General features: G+C 42.6%; 1 protein-coding gene across 4 annotated transcripts; it reads right to left on the bottom strand.

Annotated features, from left to right (window-relative positions):
* Positions 1-4,522: 4,522 nt before the first annotated feature.
* Positions 4,523-12,785, bottom strand: LOC101764170 (protein NETWORKED 1A). Of its 4 annotated transcripts, XM_004982306.4 has the most exons (7): positions 11,584-11,700; positions 11,263-11,323; positions 10,783-11,013; positions 9,428-9,775; positions 8,029-9,350; positions 6,133-7,905; positions 4,786-5,832 (listed from the first exon to the last, which is right to left on the bottom strand). In XM_004982306.4, exons 3-7 carry the CDS (start codon positions 10,883-10,885, stop codon positions 4,786-4,788), a joined length of 4,593 nt encoding a protein of 1,530 aa, XP_004982363.1. In that variant the 5' UTR covers positions 10,886-11,013; positions 11,263-11,323; positions 11,584-11,700. The 4 variants fall into 4 exon arrangements, with proteins under 4 accessions (XP_004982360.1, XP_004982363.1, XP_004982364.1 ...); XM_004982303.3 differs by lacking the exons at positions 11,263-11,323; positions 11,584-11,700 and adding an exon at positions 12,157-12,617 and having other exon boundaries at positions 4,523-5,832; XM_004982307.4 differs by lacking the exons at positions 11,263-11,323; positions 11,584-11,700 and adding an exon at positions 12,660-12,785.
* Positions 12,786-13,433: the final 648 nt, after the last annotated feature.

Below are 13,433 nucleotides of genomic sequence, written 5' to 3'. Positions count from 1 at the left end.
TGTGTAACATATTTAGGGGATGGGTTGGAGGAAGCTACCGAGCTAGAGAAGTTTATGCTTGGTCGTGGATGTTGACATATAATCATGCTCTTCTTTTTTTGTTGACTTGGTTAAGGTTCTTTAGTAGGTGATGATACAGTAACAAGAACAGGTTTATTAACTTTCCTTTGCCATTTACATAAGAGCGAATCCTTATTTATCTACTCCCTTCCGTTTGATCATTTCCAAAAATATATAGGTTGTTTTAGACTTTTCACAAAAAAAGATTTAAGAAAGTAGATCAAATGACCTTGGAGCCGCCATGCATCTGCATTTTGTTGCAAAATATTACTCATTCATTTGTGAGAGTGATAGAATTTATTAACCAGGAATAAAAGGGTAAAGATGCATAGAAGTTCTAGGATGATTTACATTTAGAGTCGAAAGAAGTATGAAAGTAGCATTAGATTAGGGAATTGGATCTTGTTCTAGAGAGTACCTACTCTGCCTGCCGTCCACTGCGATTAAAGCCCAATCTCAGCCACTAAATTAGTTGTGATGGGTTACTATACCTTCGCGGAATTAATATAAGTTCCATTTATGTTTGACCCGAGTTAAACCTTTTTGTTTTTGCCTATCCATAGCCAAAAAAATCATATCAATTGACAAAGTAAGGTTTGATATAACAATTAGATTCATAATAAAAAAATATTTTCATTAATATTACTTTATCTATTTGATGTAATATTTTTTATATGTTATTAAGTAAAGTATATATCATATTTGAGATTGAATTTGATGGTCTTATGTACCTGTATTTGAGATAGGAGAAAACACTCTCTAACTTGAATTTTGGTAGCCCCATCGTTGGGTAGGGCCCACTATGAAGTAATATTTTTTTTAAACAACTCACTATGAAGCAATCTAGGCTTCATAGGTAAGATGGTGGGGGGTGATGGACAAGGTTCAAATTGGGCAGTAGTAGGCATTGGATGATCACAGGATTGACCTCAAGCGCAATAATCTTATTAGAGGTTGAAGGGTTCGTTGGTCAAATCACATTTGGTGGAAGACACTCACACTTACTAATCCCTCTATTTTTAAATGTACATCATTTTGGACATGCTTTCCAACACGCAATTTTGACATATAACGTTTAGGACATGAACATATTTCCGGTATGCAAGTTTTACCACTGCCTTTTATACGAAGACAATAATTAAAATTTGTAAAATTCTTATATTGTAGAAAGAATTCACAACAAATTCAACAGTATTATGTAACAATCAATCCAAATAGTTTTTCTTAAGGTAATGATGAAAATTAGAGAGTTTTGACTGCACATTTTAGAACATTATACCAAAACACAAATCTGGTTACGAATTGCATTTGTAATATTATAGCAAATTATATGATTTACTAATACATTTCAAATGCTATTGACAATGTACTACATCAAGCAATTGATGCCTTAACATTTGGTAGGTTAATTGCACACCCCAAAATTAAACGTTGCACCTTAGTGACGGGAGGGAGTACTATCTACTACATGAGACGTCACAACAGTATGCATAATTTTTTTCCTCTAGTCGAATTGACACACCAAGTAGTTTAGCGACGCATGGTTAAGTGCATTGGCCACTAGGACAATAGATTTTGGCAGAGTAGCAGCACAAGGTGGGAATCAGGTGGGAGGTCATATCTCCCATCCCCATCCCTGTCTTGTAGGACGAGATTGAGATGGAAATGTTGGACGGCGACGACGTCGACGCCAACGCCTGCTGTTGCTGGCCATCTATCCCCAATACCGGCGCCGTGAGAGTCACAGTGATCTGATCTGGACCCGCCGCCGGCTTGATTCTCACACATCGGAGCAAGAACCAACTGCAAATGCAAGCGAAGCACACCTAGCAAAACTGCACGCACAAGCACAAAGATTAACGTGTGCAAGGATGATGTCTGTGCTTTTTTTGAGAGGGAGAGCTAGGGACGCAGCACGTGGAGACGTCAGAGGAAAACATGCTGAAAGCTGGTCGAGTAAGTGCATTTTCTTGTTGGAAATTGACCTGATCCTTACCTCTATCTCTTGTTGGCACGCACATCTTTGCCACTTTAAAGAAACCAAAATGTTTTGCACCTCTTCCTCTTCTCTCTCTCTCTCTCTCTCTCTCTCTCTCTCTCTCTCTCTCTCTCTCTCTCTCTCTCTCTCTCTCTCTCTCTGGCGTTTGAGAAAGACCGGTGTAGCTGATGAGGCCAATCCGGTAGGTGAGAGGGAAAACGGTAGCTGGTGAGATCGCGTCGCTAGCTCCGAATCTTGGTACTGTGGTAAATCAGAGCATTAGCCATTAGCAAATGCGGTTTTAGGTCAATGTTTACCCCCTCCCTTTTGCACCCCAACATATTATATATTCTTATCCAAGGTAGGTTAACCTCTACGCTTGTCGCCGACACCTTGTTTAATTTTACTCGCTTATTACCCCGCTCATGCACTTCTTCTCATCCCCCCCTCTCGGAACTTTCCTGCTTCACCAGCATTTTCCAAACGAATTTCCCTTCTTAATTACAACCTCTTCAACTACATGTTAACTAAACAAAAATTTTCACTTGGTTTTGCTGAAGCTTTCAACGCAAGAACTCCAGAGAGCATGCAGCGAGCAGCAGTCGATCAGACTGAGCTTTCATGCACGCTGCTCTTTGAATTGTAGAAACCGATGCCGATCGAAGAATGCCGGTTGCGTTCTCCCATCTGTTTGGTACATGGTGACATCCAATGTCCCGCATGTCACCGGCCCGTCCAGGTCCAGCCCGACAAGAAAGCTCACCGCATGATCGTTTCATATTCTATTAATTCTAGCACTTGTGATGGTGTGGTCTTGGAAGGGTCAAGAGATTTGATCCCTTCTGCATGGACACGAGGTTCCTTAGAGCTGAGAGCAAAGTGACCTGATCAACATGGAAGCATGCAAATGCATGCTAGCTGCATGCCAGGCCTAGTTTGACCAGGGTCGTCAGAGAGCGTGCATGCCATGCATTTGGGCCATATATGGTTTGGTCAAGCAGATGGCATGTAACCTTCGGGGTAATAACGTAACGTCCACTACTACTTCACTGCATCAAATCAGGACCACGCATCTAGAGAGAGAGAGAGAGAGAGAGAGAGAGAGAGAGAGAGAGAGAGAGAGAGAGAGAGAGAGAGAGAGAGAGAGAGAGAGAGAGATGTGCGGGCAGTGTGTCGTTGTTCACTGTAGCTGAAGGCACGCCTGGCATACACAATGGGAACTCCAACTGCAGGAGCATAGCGTCATTTGTCCAAACAATGAGAGTTAGGTTACCAAAAACGCTTGCAAGTGGTGCCTGCACCGACTAGCTCAGACTAGATTAATCCGAAGTCCTCGTCATGTGCGCCAACTCCCAATATGCAATGACCAGAACACGAGTCTGTTGATCTCTTCTCCTCTCTTGACATGGTAATTAGAACGACGACACAAGGTACTAAACAATTGGCACCACAAGGATGCAGTAAAAAGCACTGGAAGAAGGCTGTTTACAGAAAAGGTCTTTCATATAGTGTGGTTACAGGACTGACCACAGAACCGTTGAAAAAGAGGACACATTAGCTAATCCTTAAGAGGATGCATGCTGTTATTCTACTAGCTAACTCATGATTAGGCTTGACATATTCATGCCTGGATGGAGGACCTCATGGTAGTGGTCTCAGGCTATGAAAAGGCACGACAAGGATGGAGGATTTCAGGATTGAGATGCAGGACTACCTGCCCCTGTCCAGCGTCAGGAGATGGAAGGTGGGTCTACTCGTGGGAAGACGAAGACCATGTCAAAAGACACGGATGCTCAAACAATGGATCAACTGCAGCTCACGGACAGGATGGTCGTCACAAGACGACGGGTTGAACTAGCAGACAATAATTTCTGTAGGGTGGTTAACTGCAAAGAAGGCCAATCCCAACCACCGATTTAGATTTGGTTATAGCTTTTCTCAATGATCCTGAGCGAGTGTTGTTTTCTTTTCTAATTTCTATCTCCTTTGAGTATATCATTGCCCTGTCCGTATATCATGAGCGAGTGGTATTCATCTCCTCTGCCGGCTTACTGTAGATTAAGTGTCAATGCCATGCTAATGGCTAAAACAGCAATCACAAGACGACGGGTTGCAAGCGTGTGAAGTCCCCTTACTCCTGATAGATGTTGACTCGCCATGGAATTATCCACCAGACCATGGACTTGCTGCACTCCGGATCTCATTGAAATTATTCATTGACCTTCACATGCTCAATAGCCTGCATGCTAATATTCAGAAACAACTGAGAACTTTAGAGCAACACCGCAATAACTGGAATTAAGGATGCAAGAATTGGGAATTAAGATTTACACAAAGAAAAGCTCAACAAACTGTGGTGCAAGCTATTGTTCCAGACTATGACAATGGGTGAGAAAGTAGTAGTGGCAACTTACGAAGTAACAATGATCAGTTATTGCAGCTCGTTTAAGGAGGCTTTCATCCTGTCCTGTTTAAGGAAAAAACTTTTGCTGTAACAAAGATTCACTTTAAACCAACCATGGACATTATCAGAAGCTACAAGCAACAAATGTTAGCAATAATTTTACAAGCGAAGAGAACCTTTATAACAGATGGTTATTATCCATGGCTACCATTTACAACCCTTATACATTCACCCATTTACCTATAAAGAACATGAACAAAATAGACAATTTGATGCGATTCTGAAGCTGACAAGATTGACCTTCCCTTGCGCCTTTTAAAAAAGAAGCGGCGTGGAAGGCGAGTTAGTCGTCGATGGTTTTCGCTCTCATGCAACCACAGGGCGAGCTTCGCTGTTTGCGACTGTCCCGCCTTCGACCATAGAGGTACTCTACGAGCTGCACTTTGGATCGCCGCTGCAGGGCTTTTGAAGTCTTTCTGCTACTCTGCTCCTCCTCGTATTTCAGCAGAGCCTGCTGGACCTTCTGCATTTCCACCTCCAGCCTCCCAATCTTCTCAGACATCTTCCTCGCACGCTCCAAGATCTTACGCTGATGTCTGCTCCTCAAGTCGGTGTTTTCCGCATCAAGACCATCAGCAGACGTGAACTCCTCGGCCTTCTTGGATAGCTTGCTGTTGGTATCGATTAGCTGCATGATGGTACCCTCAGCTTCTCTTATTTGGTATCTGACGCTCTCAAGTTCAAGCTCTTCAGATGTTTCGGCATTTGTTTTAAGTTCTTGGATGCTGGACTGGAGGGCATTGAGCCTCTGCGCATCAGAAAATAACCTTTCCACAACCTTGTTTTTCCACTCCTGGTGTGGCTCCATGGCGGTCAACCTCGGTAGCTCTTGCTTGTCAATGCTGAGCTCTTTCACAACCATTTGGTTGTTGTCTGTCCCGAATGACTCACTTTGAGGTGGCCTTAAGTCAACAGCCATATGTCCACGGCTGGGCCCAACAATGGCGCGAAGGTTGACCATTTTGTCATCTACTTGTGCTACACTTTTCTTTTCCTGACCAAATGGACTAGTTCTACGGCCCGAAGAAGTTTGGATGAGGTCAAGTTGTATGTCTTTTAGCATTTGTTCATAATTCATTTCAATTATATCATCATCCAAGATCTCCTTGAGCTTCAGCACCTCAATCTGCTTCTTTGCTTCCTGCAAATTGGCATTGAAATCAAGCCTCTCTTGTTCAAGAAGGACACCAGTATCTGTGACCACCTTCTGAAGTGCTTTGATTGTTCCATGCAATTTCTGCAATTCCATGTCCTTCACCATCCTCATTGCATTTTCATCACCACTGGATCGCATGGAGGTCTTCAAAACTTCAGGTGATAACACATTTTCCTAAAATAGTAAGCAAATATAATGAGTATCTTTAGGAGTTTTTTTTGCACGAGTATAAATTTAAGATTTCTCATGCATATCTTCAGGAGCTAGAACTGCTATGTCCTGCAATCACTGTATGTACTATTTTAAGGATATTTGACCTCTTGCTTAATCTGAATGATAAGGAGAAAATAGCAAAGTTTACTGCACTGTCACTAGTAGAAAAGAATCAACTTAGAGAATAACATTATGATATTATAACAGGAACTATACATGACCCTTAGATCTTGAATAAAACATGAAAGATGGAACCTATACCTCCATTCTGAGTTTATTTGGTTGCAAGCAGTCATTGGCAAGGGACAAGGTTTGTTCCTCCAGGGCACTGACTTCAGTTTGCAACGATCCTAACATCGTGAAATCACCATTTAGATCAACCTTCAGTCTTCTGTTTTCAATCTCAACAGCATTCAGTTTGTCCTTGAGCTCATCTACATATGAGTTTCTTTGTATGATTTCTTCCTTCAGCACCTCCTTCTGTACCATGGCACTTATCTCAAAACTCTCGCATGTTATGATGAGCTCAAGGACCTTCTCCTTGAACAGAGCTGCATTCATGATGGCCATTTGCATATTAGCCAGCAATTTCATGATCTCTTCATCGCAAGATTTGATGTCAAACACAATCTTCTCCTTGCTCCTAAGCATTTCCAATTCGTTCCTCAACTTAAATACCTCCTCTTGCAGAATTTCATTTGACTCCTGAAAATCAGCGTCGCCAAATTCTTTGTGTTCCACTTCCGTGTTTACATGGTAATCTTCTTGGGTTTTCCTGTCAGAATGCAGAAGACTGGAATCTCTCCGGCCTGGATGCCCTTTTCCTCCAGCAGTTTGCACAACAGACCCACCATAAACACTCATGGTTCTACTTAGTTCTTTGCCAAGGTAATTGTTCTCGATTTCTATCTCTCCAAGCCTCTTGTTCATCATCTTGATCTCCTGATAAAGTTCACTGCCTGCTGTTTGCATACAGCCAAAATTATTATGCAAAGACTTCAGCTGCAACGTCCTCTCTTCATGAAGGCTTCTAAAGATCACACTGAGGATATCTTTGCTGACTGCTTCAGTAACGAGATTGCTGAAGTCATGTTCAAACACCTTCTGTTTCTCAATGGAGTCATTTAATTCACTTGACAGAAAAGAGTTCGCTTGTAACAGCTTGGTCATCTCGCTTTGCAATGACCTCCTGGACTCTTGCAGTTCTGACAGCCTTCCAACTAAGAACTTCGCCTCAGCCTTCAGCTCATCCACTTTGTGGTTACGAGCCTCTACCTCTTCCAAGAACTCATCACTTATCTTCATAAGTTCCTCCTTTTCTCTCTGCAGCTGGAGCAGTTCCTCATTCTTTGTCTGCTGATCTTGCTTCAAGGCATGCCGCTCTGACCTCAAGTCAGCTACCTCTTGTCCAAAATGCTCGAGAAGTGTAACAACAAGTGATCTCTCAACCAGCTCATTCTGCTTCACATCCTGGGCATCAGATATATTATTCAACAGGCAGCTTATCTCAGTCAAGATGAGTTGCATGATGATTTCAAGCTTCATTTGGTCTAAGGATTCATACTTACGATCCAAATGCAACACTTTCACCACTGAATCAATCCCTTCAGTTAGTTTCTGATTATGCTGTGATAAGCTGTACATTTTACCCTCCTGGACCTTGCATGTTTCTTTCTTCTTTCGCAACTGTGCTGAGATATCAGAATTTACTTCTGCCATGTCATTCAAACACTGTTGCATGACAAATATCTCTACCTGAGCTTTGACAATCTTGAGCTCCTCTTCTCCAAGCTGCACCTCTCTATTCCTGCCCTCTTCTAGTAATAGGCTAATCTTATCCTGTAGAGCATCAAATCGAGTGTTGCTTGAGTGTGTACTATCTTCATGCTCCTTCCTCTCAAGCCTGATTTGTTCCTGTAGCTTAATCACTTCATCGAGCACTAAGTCCTTCTCCTTCTGCAGATCCGAGTGTCTCCTTTCTAGTTCTTTGTATTGCCTTTCCAAATTCAGTAGAGTGACAGTGATGCTGTCAACCTGAAATAAAAATGGTATTACTAAGAAGGCCAACCAAATTACTAAGAATAGTTTTTTTAGCCTAGCCCAACTTGCTTGGGACTAAATTAGGTTGTTGGAAAATAATATTTTGTTCAGACATACCTGGTGGGCAAGCGTTTTCTTCTCATATTGAAGTATAGAGTTCTGATTTTGGAGTGCCTGTGAAGATTCTTTCAGTTCTTTCAACTTCCTCCTCAAACTCTCAAGTTCAGCATTAGCGTCAGATAATGAATTCTCCAAGAAGACATTCTTCTCCAGTAAATCCTCCATGGTCTGAGAAACTACCTCAATCTGAGCAACAAGCACAGCTCGCTCAGACTGATGAGTGGCAATCTTGGATTTGAGGTGCATACACGATTCTTCTAATGCCACCTTTTTCTCCCTCAACCCCTCAAGCTCGGTGGCTGCAGATGACAAAGACTTCTCTAACTGTGTATTCGTCTCTGACATCCTCTCCAACTGTTTCAGGTTGTCAATATGCAGAAGTTCAATGCTCTCATGGTTCTTGACAATCTCTTTCAGCTCAACATTGCCATCCCTCAACTCTTGTGCCAATGCTTGTAGCGATTCTACATTCAAATTCACGGATTGTATTTGTTCATTGATTGAAGAGTGTTTCCTCTCCCAGTCACTCCTATCCTCTTTAAGATGAGAAAGCTCATGTTGAAGTTTATTCTTTTCCTCCAAATGTTGACAGACCTCTTCCTCCAGTCTTCGTTGCATGTTCTTCATAGAAATTATCTCATCCTGCAAACGAATTATCACTGCTGAAGAAGAGTGGCTTTGATCATTCAACTTTTGTTTCTCTTCCAGAATCTTCTCCAATTCTTTCTGAAGCACAGCTTTGCTTTCTTCAATGTCCTTTTTCTTGCTTACCTCACTCTGCTTCTCAAGAGCCAAATGTCTCAGTTTGTCTTGTGCCAGTAGTAATTGCTTCTCCAAAGAGAGTTGTGCCATTTCTGCTTGCATACGCTTGAGATGCTCTTCTTCTGTAGAGATATGAAGCTTTTCCATCTCGGCTTGCTTGTCATTTAGCTCGTCATGCTTCTGCTTCAACAAAAGTTTCAGATTATCTAGCTCCAAGTGCAAGTCCTGATTAGCTCTTTCAAGCAGAAAGAAATGTTCGTCTCCGTTGCCCAAAAGCTGCGGTACAGTTTGCATCTCCTCTTTAAGCCTGTTGAACTTCTCCTGGGTATGCACAATTTCAGATTTGAGGTTTTGTAATCTAGCAGTTGATTGTTGGCATAGTGAAACTGCAGCTTCCTTCTCCTCTTCTTGTTGAGCGAGGGACTCCTTGAGGCAAAGGATCTCACACTCAGCCTTGTTGCTGTGCTCTAGCATGGATGAGATCCGATCCTTGAGGTTTTGGTTTTCCTCCAACAAGCTTGCTAGCTCTTTGTGGAGCCTCTCGTGATCTTGGTCATCTGCAAGAGCACATTTTGTTTGATGTGGATTATATTTTCAATGTTACATTATTAACCATCAAACATTACAGGCTTACCTTTGTTACGCTTTTTTGAATCGCTAGCATTGATAAAAGAGAGGAAATATGGAGACATGTCTGGATTGTCCATGTCAGTTTCAATGGAAGCAGTTTCAGCCGGGAGGTCATCATCCAAGTCCATTAGAACCTGATCAGGAAATGCTTCTGCTATTTTTCGATGTGCTTGTCGAAGTTCTCCTGCTGCATGATCATATCTTTCTGCTAAAGCTCGGTATGCACGGTACAACTCCTCAAGTAAGGTCATCAGCTCAGGTCGCCTTCGGTAGTACATTTCTGCTCTTTTTGCAAATGATTCAGCATCTTCTTCAATTATCCTGATCATCAGTTTAATTTTGCTATCCATATCTGCATTTATCAGGAAAAAACAAGCTCTTTACCAACTAAATGAAAGGTTAAGTGAAGTACCATGCTATAAACAGACATGATAGTACCGCCGATCAGTTTCCAGAAAGCTCTGTTAAAAAAACTCTACTCTTATTTAAATGTCTATGACTGGCAGGCATCATATGAGACCAAGTACTACACTCTAGAGAAGTAGCCCTTCTAGCCTAAATCTTGTTAGATTTTCTAACATAGGGATAACAAATTGTACATTAATGAGGTGCATTGATCTGCAGCTGAAGTCGATATTGTGGTATCACAGTGCTTAACTGCTAGATTGATATGAAATAAGTGATATCAGACTAGAATGTGGTCATTCATTACAGTAGCCTCCTGAAGTCCTAAACCAAGACATAATGCTTGAAGAAGACCAAACTTGTAACGTCATACACCACAATTGAAGATATGCATGTGCTTTCTCAATACTCTTATGACTATTTTACAGGTACCATCACAGTGCAAAGTCATTTTCAGATCATATCATTTAGGAGTTCCAAAAAAATGTATGTCATAATTCTAATCACATTTGTACTTGGAGCCATAAGGTGTTGCCAAACTGGCAATAAGCAAAAGGTGATTGAGGCCACAGATTATTTTTTTAATCAAAAACCATATAAAGTGTGAAGAATTTTGAGTGCAAAATAATATTTTTATGCTTTAAAATGTGTACCAAAAGAATAAAATATCTTATTTAAAAACTCAATTAGAAATGTGAATCTTTGGACCACCAATAACAACCAATCTAGATAACTAAATCAGTTACGGTTTTGTCAATTATCCCAAAACTTAAACTCTGCATTTATGTAGATTAAACTTTCACAGAACTGATTGTGGAATTTGACTTAAATCTTTTTGCCTGTTCCAATCTTTCTATTCATAATTGTTTGCAAATTTAAAGAACACTACACAGTTTTCTCAGTTCCTAGAATTCAAAGGGTTCAGAGTGTCTGACATATAAGAAAATAATTTACCTGAAAGATTTTCTTTTAGCCATTTTGAGTTCTTTGGGCAAATGTGGCTGTCCCACCACCATGAATACTTGCGCCTTGTATTAGTTGGCGATGTCATTGCCATTGTGCCAACAAGCCAAAGACAAGAGACGTTCTTAACTTCTGACAGAGAACACTTTGATCCTTTGCAATTCCACGAGCAGTGAAGGGTGAGAAAGCAACAAGAAGCAATCACAATTTAACACCAGTTACCTGTAACATAACAAAAACGTCAAACTCTGGACATCAAGCAGAAAATGAAGTATTCTTAGCATGAAGAAAGAATAACAAAGTACACACAAAGGATCACTGTCTTAGCCAGTAACGACCCAAGACGACTACAATACACAGCAATCATCTAAACTTTTGACATGATGAATCAGTAGGAAAACGTGTTTTGTCGTTGCCTGCCACCCTTATGAACAAGAGGGAACAGGGGAGTGAAGGGTGAAAGAAAGCAACCATGAAGTAGAGCAGCAAAACTTCAAGCGCAATCTCCACAAATTTGGGCCACGATTTGCAACTGCTTGGATCACAGAATATGAGGGGTGCAGTAAGAAGGATATAGAGAATCAGCAAGTGAGCTCCTAAAGCAATCATCTGAAGAATGATCAATCAGCAGAGATAGAAGAGACAATGATTTATTTATTTTTAGGGAGGAGAGGAGAAAGGAAAAGCAGGAATGTACTCAAACAGTGCAAGACAAGCAAACGAAAACAATACAATAAAAGTGGACTATTCAGAAGTTGATGAAATCAGGAGAAGCTAATTAAGGACTCTCACCAATTGCTCGATAATCGCCTGCAGAACTAGGAGAAGGAGAACAGATGGGATGTTGCTTGCAGAACTAGGAAACGGAGCATCAAGCAGCAATAATAAAGGAAGGGAAATGACAGGGAAAAGGGTGGGGGCAGTGACAAGAAAACCCAACAACCCACATAAAACGATGCTCCCCAACCCCAACCACTTCCCAGCTCCCAGATGCCCCCACGAAATGCAGGTGGAATTCCAACCCATCAGGAAAGAAACCGCATTGATTGCTCGATTGCTGTAATCGTCGGCTGATAAAACGGTATATGGAAAGCGCATTCTTCAGATTTTTGTTTCCAGATACTGAAGAGCAGATTTTGCTTAGCCCAAGGGCATGAACTGAATGCGTGAAGCAACCACGATCCTAAAACCAGGCGCAACCTTTGAAAAGAAGAATTCCAATTGGCCGACGAAGCTATGAAGCAGCACGGTGGTGATGAGAGACAGAAGGCCCCCAAAAAGAAGTGCAAAAAGGCAATCTTGCAGGAAGAAAGGGTGGAGAACACCATCAAAAGAGGCTACAGAGAGAGAAAGGCTAATGCATACCACGAGCAAGGTGAAAGCGAGGGGAGGCCGCGATGCTGCTCGCAGCGAGACCGGCGGCGGCAGCTGCAACCCAGGAGAGATCCAGCTGCTCCCCGTCTCGCCGCTACGGCGCCATCTTCCTCGCTCCCCCGCCGCCTCGGAGCGAAATGCGGTGGCGCAAGCAGCAGCAGGCCAGCAGCAACGAACGGGTGCGAACCCCGGGATCGGATCGGGGAGCGGGGAGCGGGGGCGGTGACGGCGATTTAATCGTCGGTTTGTTCACACACTCACTCGAACTATTAATCCGGAAAGCAAGGACAGGGTTGCGAGGCTCTCTCTTCGATCCCGGGTGGGAACAAAAGGAGAAAAAGGGATTTGTTTTTGGTGAAGTTCTTGGCTGGACTCGGCTGGTGCGGCGCACCAGCGCTCTGGTCTTGTCTGATCGTGGGGGTTGGGGGCCGACGGCGACGGGCGGTGCGATGATTTCTTCCTCTCTATCCCATTCTCTCGTGATGAGTGTATACCTGACGCTGTCGGACCTGGATTGCCGGCTGCATCCTGCTCCTGCCCCGAGGGCTCGCATGTGCGCGCAGGGAAATGGGAATGGAATTGGATTTGGAAATTCGCGAGTGAATGATGATGGGGCGAGCGAGAAGGAATGATTAGATCTTTTTGGATGATTCTTGGCTTGAGGTGTAGTATATGTTAATGATGAAGATTACTGTCGCTGACTAATGATTCCTTTTTTCCCGTGGGGCGCGACTCGCCCGCGCTGTCTGCAGCTGAGAAAGAAAATGCTGCAACAGGAATAGACTTTGAGAGCTCTAGTGAGCTCATTGGCAATTGCTGCGCCAGGCATTGATCTTCTTCGGTCTTCACTGTGATCCACCACACGTCCACAATAATTAGTTGGATCGTGCCCAGGCCAGCTCACACCAGAGGGGGCACGGGAGCAGGTGCCGCTACAGCATTATGGAGGTAGTGCTAGCACTCCGCTAGCTGATTAGTTCGACCGGGACGTCGGATGCACTCAGGTCAAATGTTACCGAATCACGCTGTGGTACGCGGGTACTCAACACGGTAGCCACCTAGCCGTGCTTCTTTGTTTTCTCGGTTCGCAAATATTTGATGCTTTCACTAGGATCTGATCAAAAGTTTGTTAAAGCGTTGTTAGTTGTTTGTTGCTTTTTTAAACTATTAGTCTATCAACATGTGTTCCTATACGAGCAGTTTGCATTGCATAAATATTATATCTGTAAAAAATAGTTAGAGCTCGTAACTAATAATAAAAGAAGTTT

This window comes from Setaria italica, chromosome IX (assembly GCF_000263155.2).
Source record: "Setaria italica strain Yugu1 chromosome IX, Setaria_italica_v2.0, whole genome shotgun sequence".
NCBI lineage: Eukaryota > Viridiplantae > Streptophyta > Magnoliopsida > Poales > Poaceae > Setaria > Setaria italica.
This window is presented reverse-complemented; position numbering and strand designations above follow the sequence as displayed.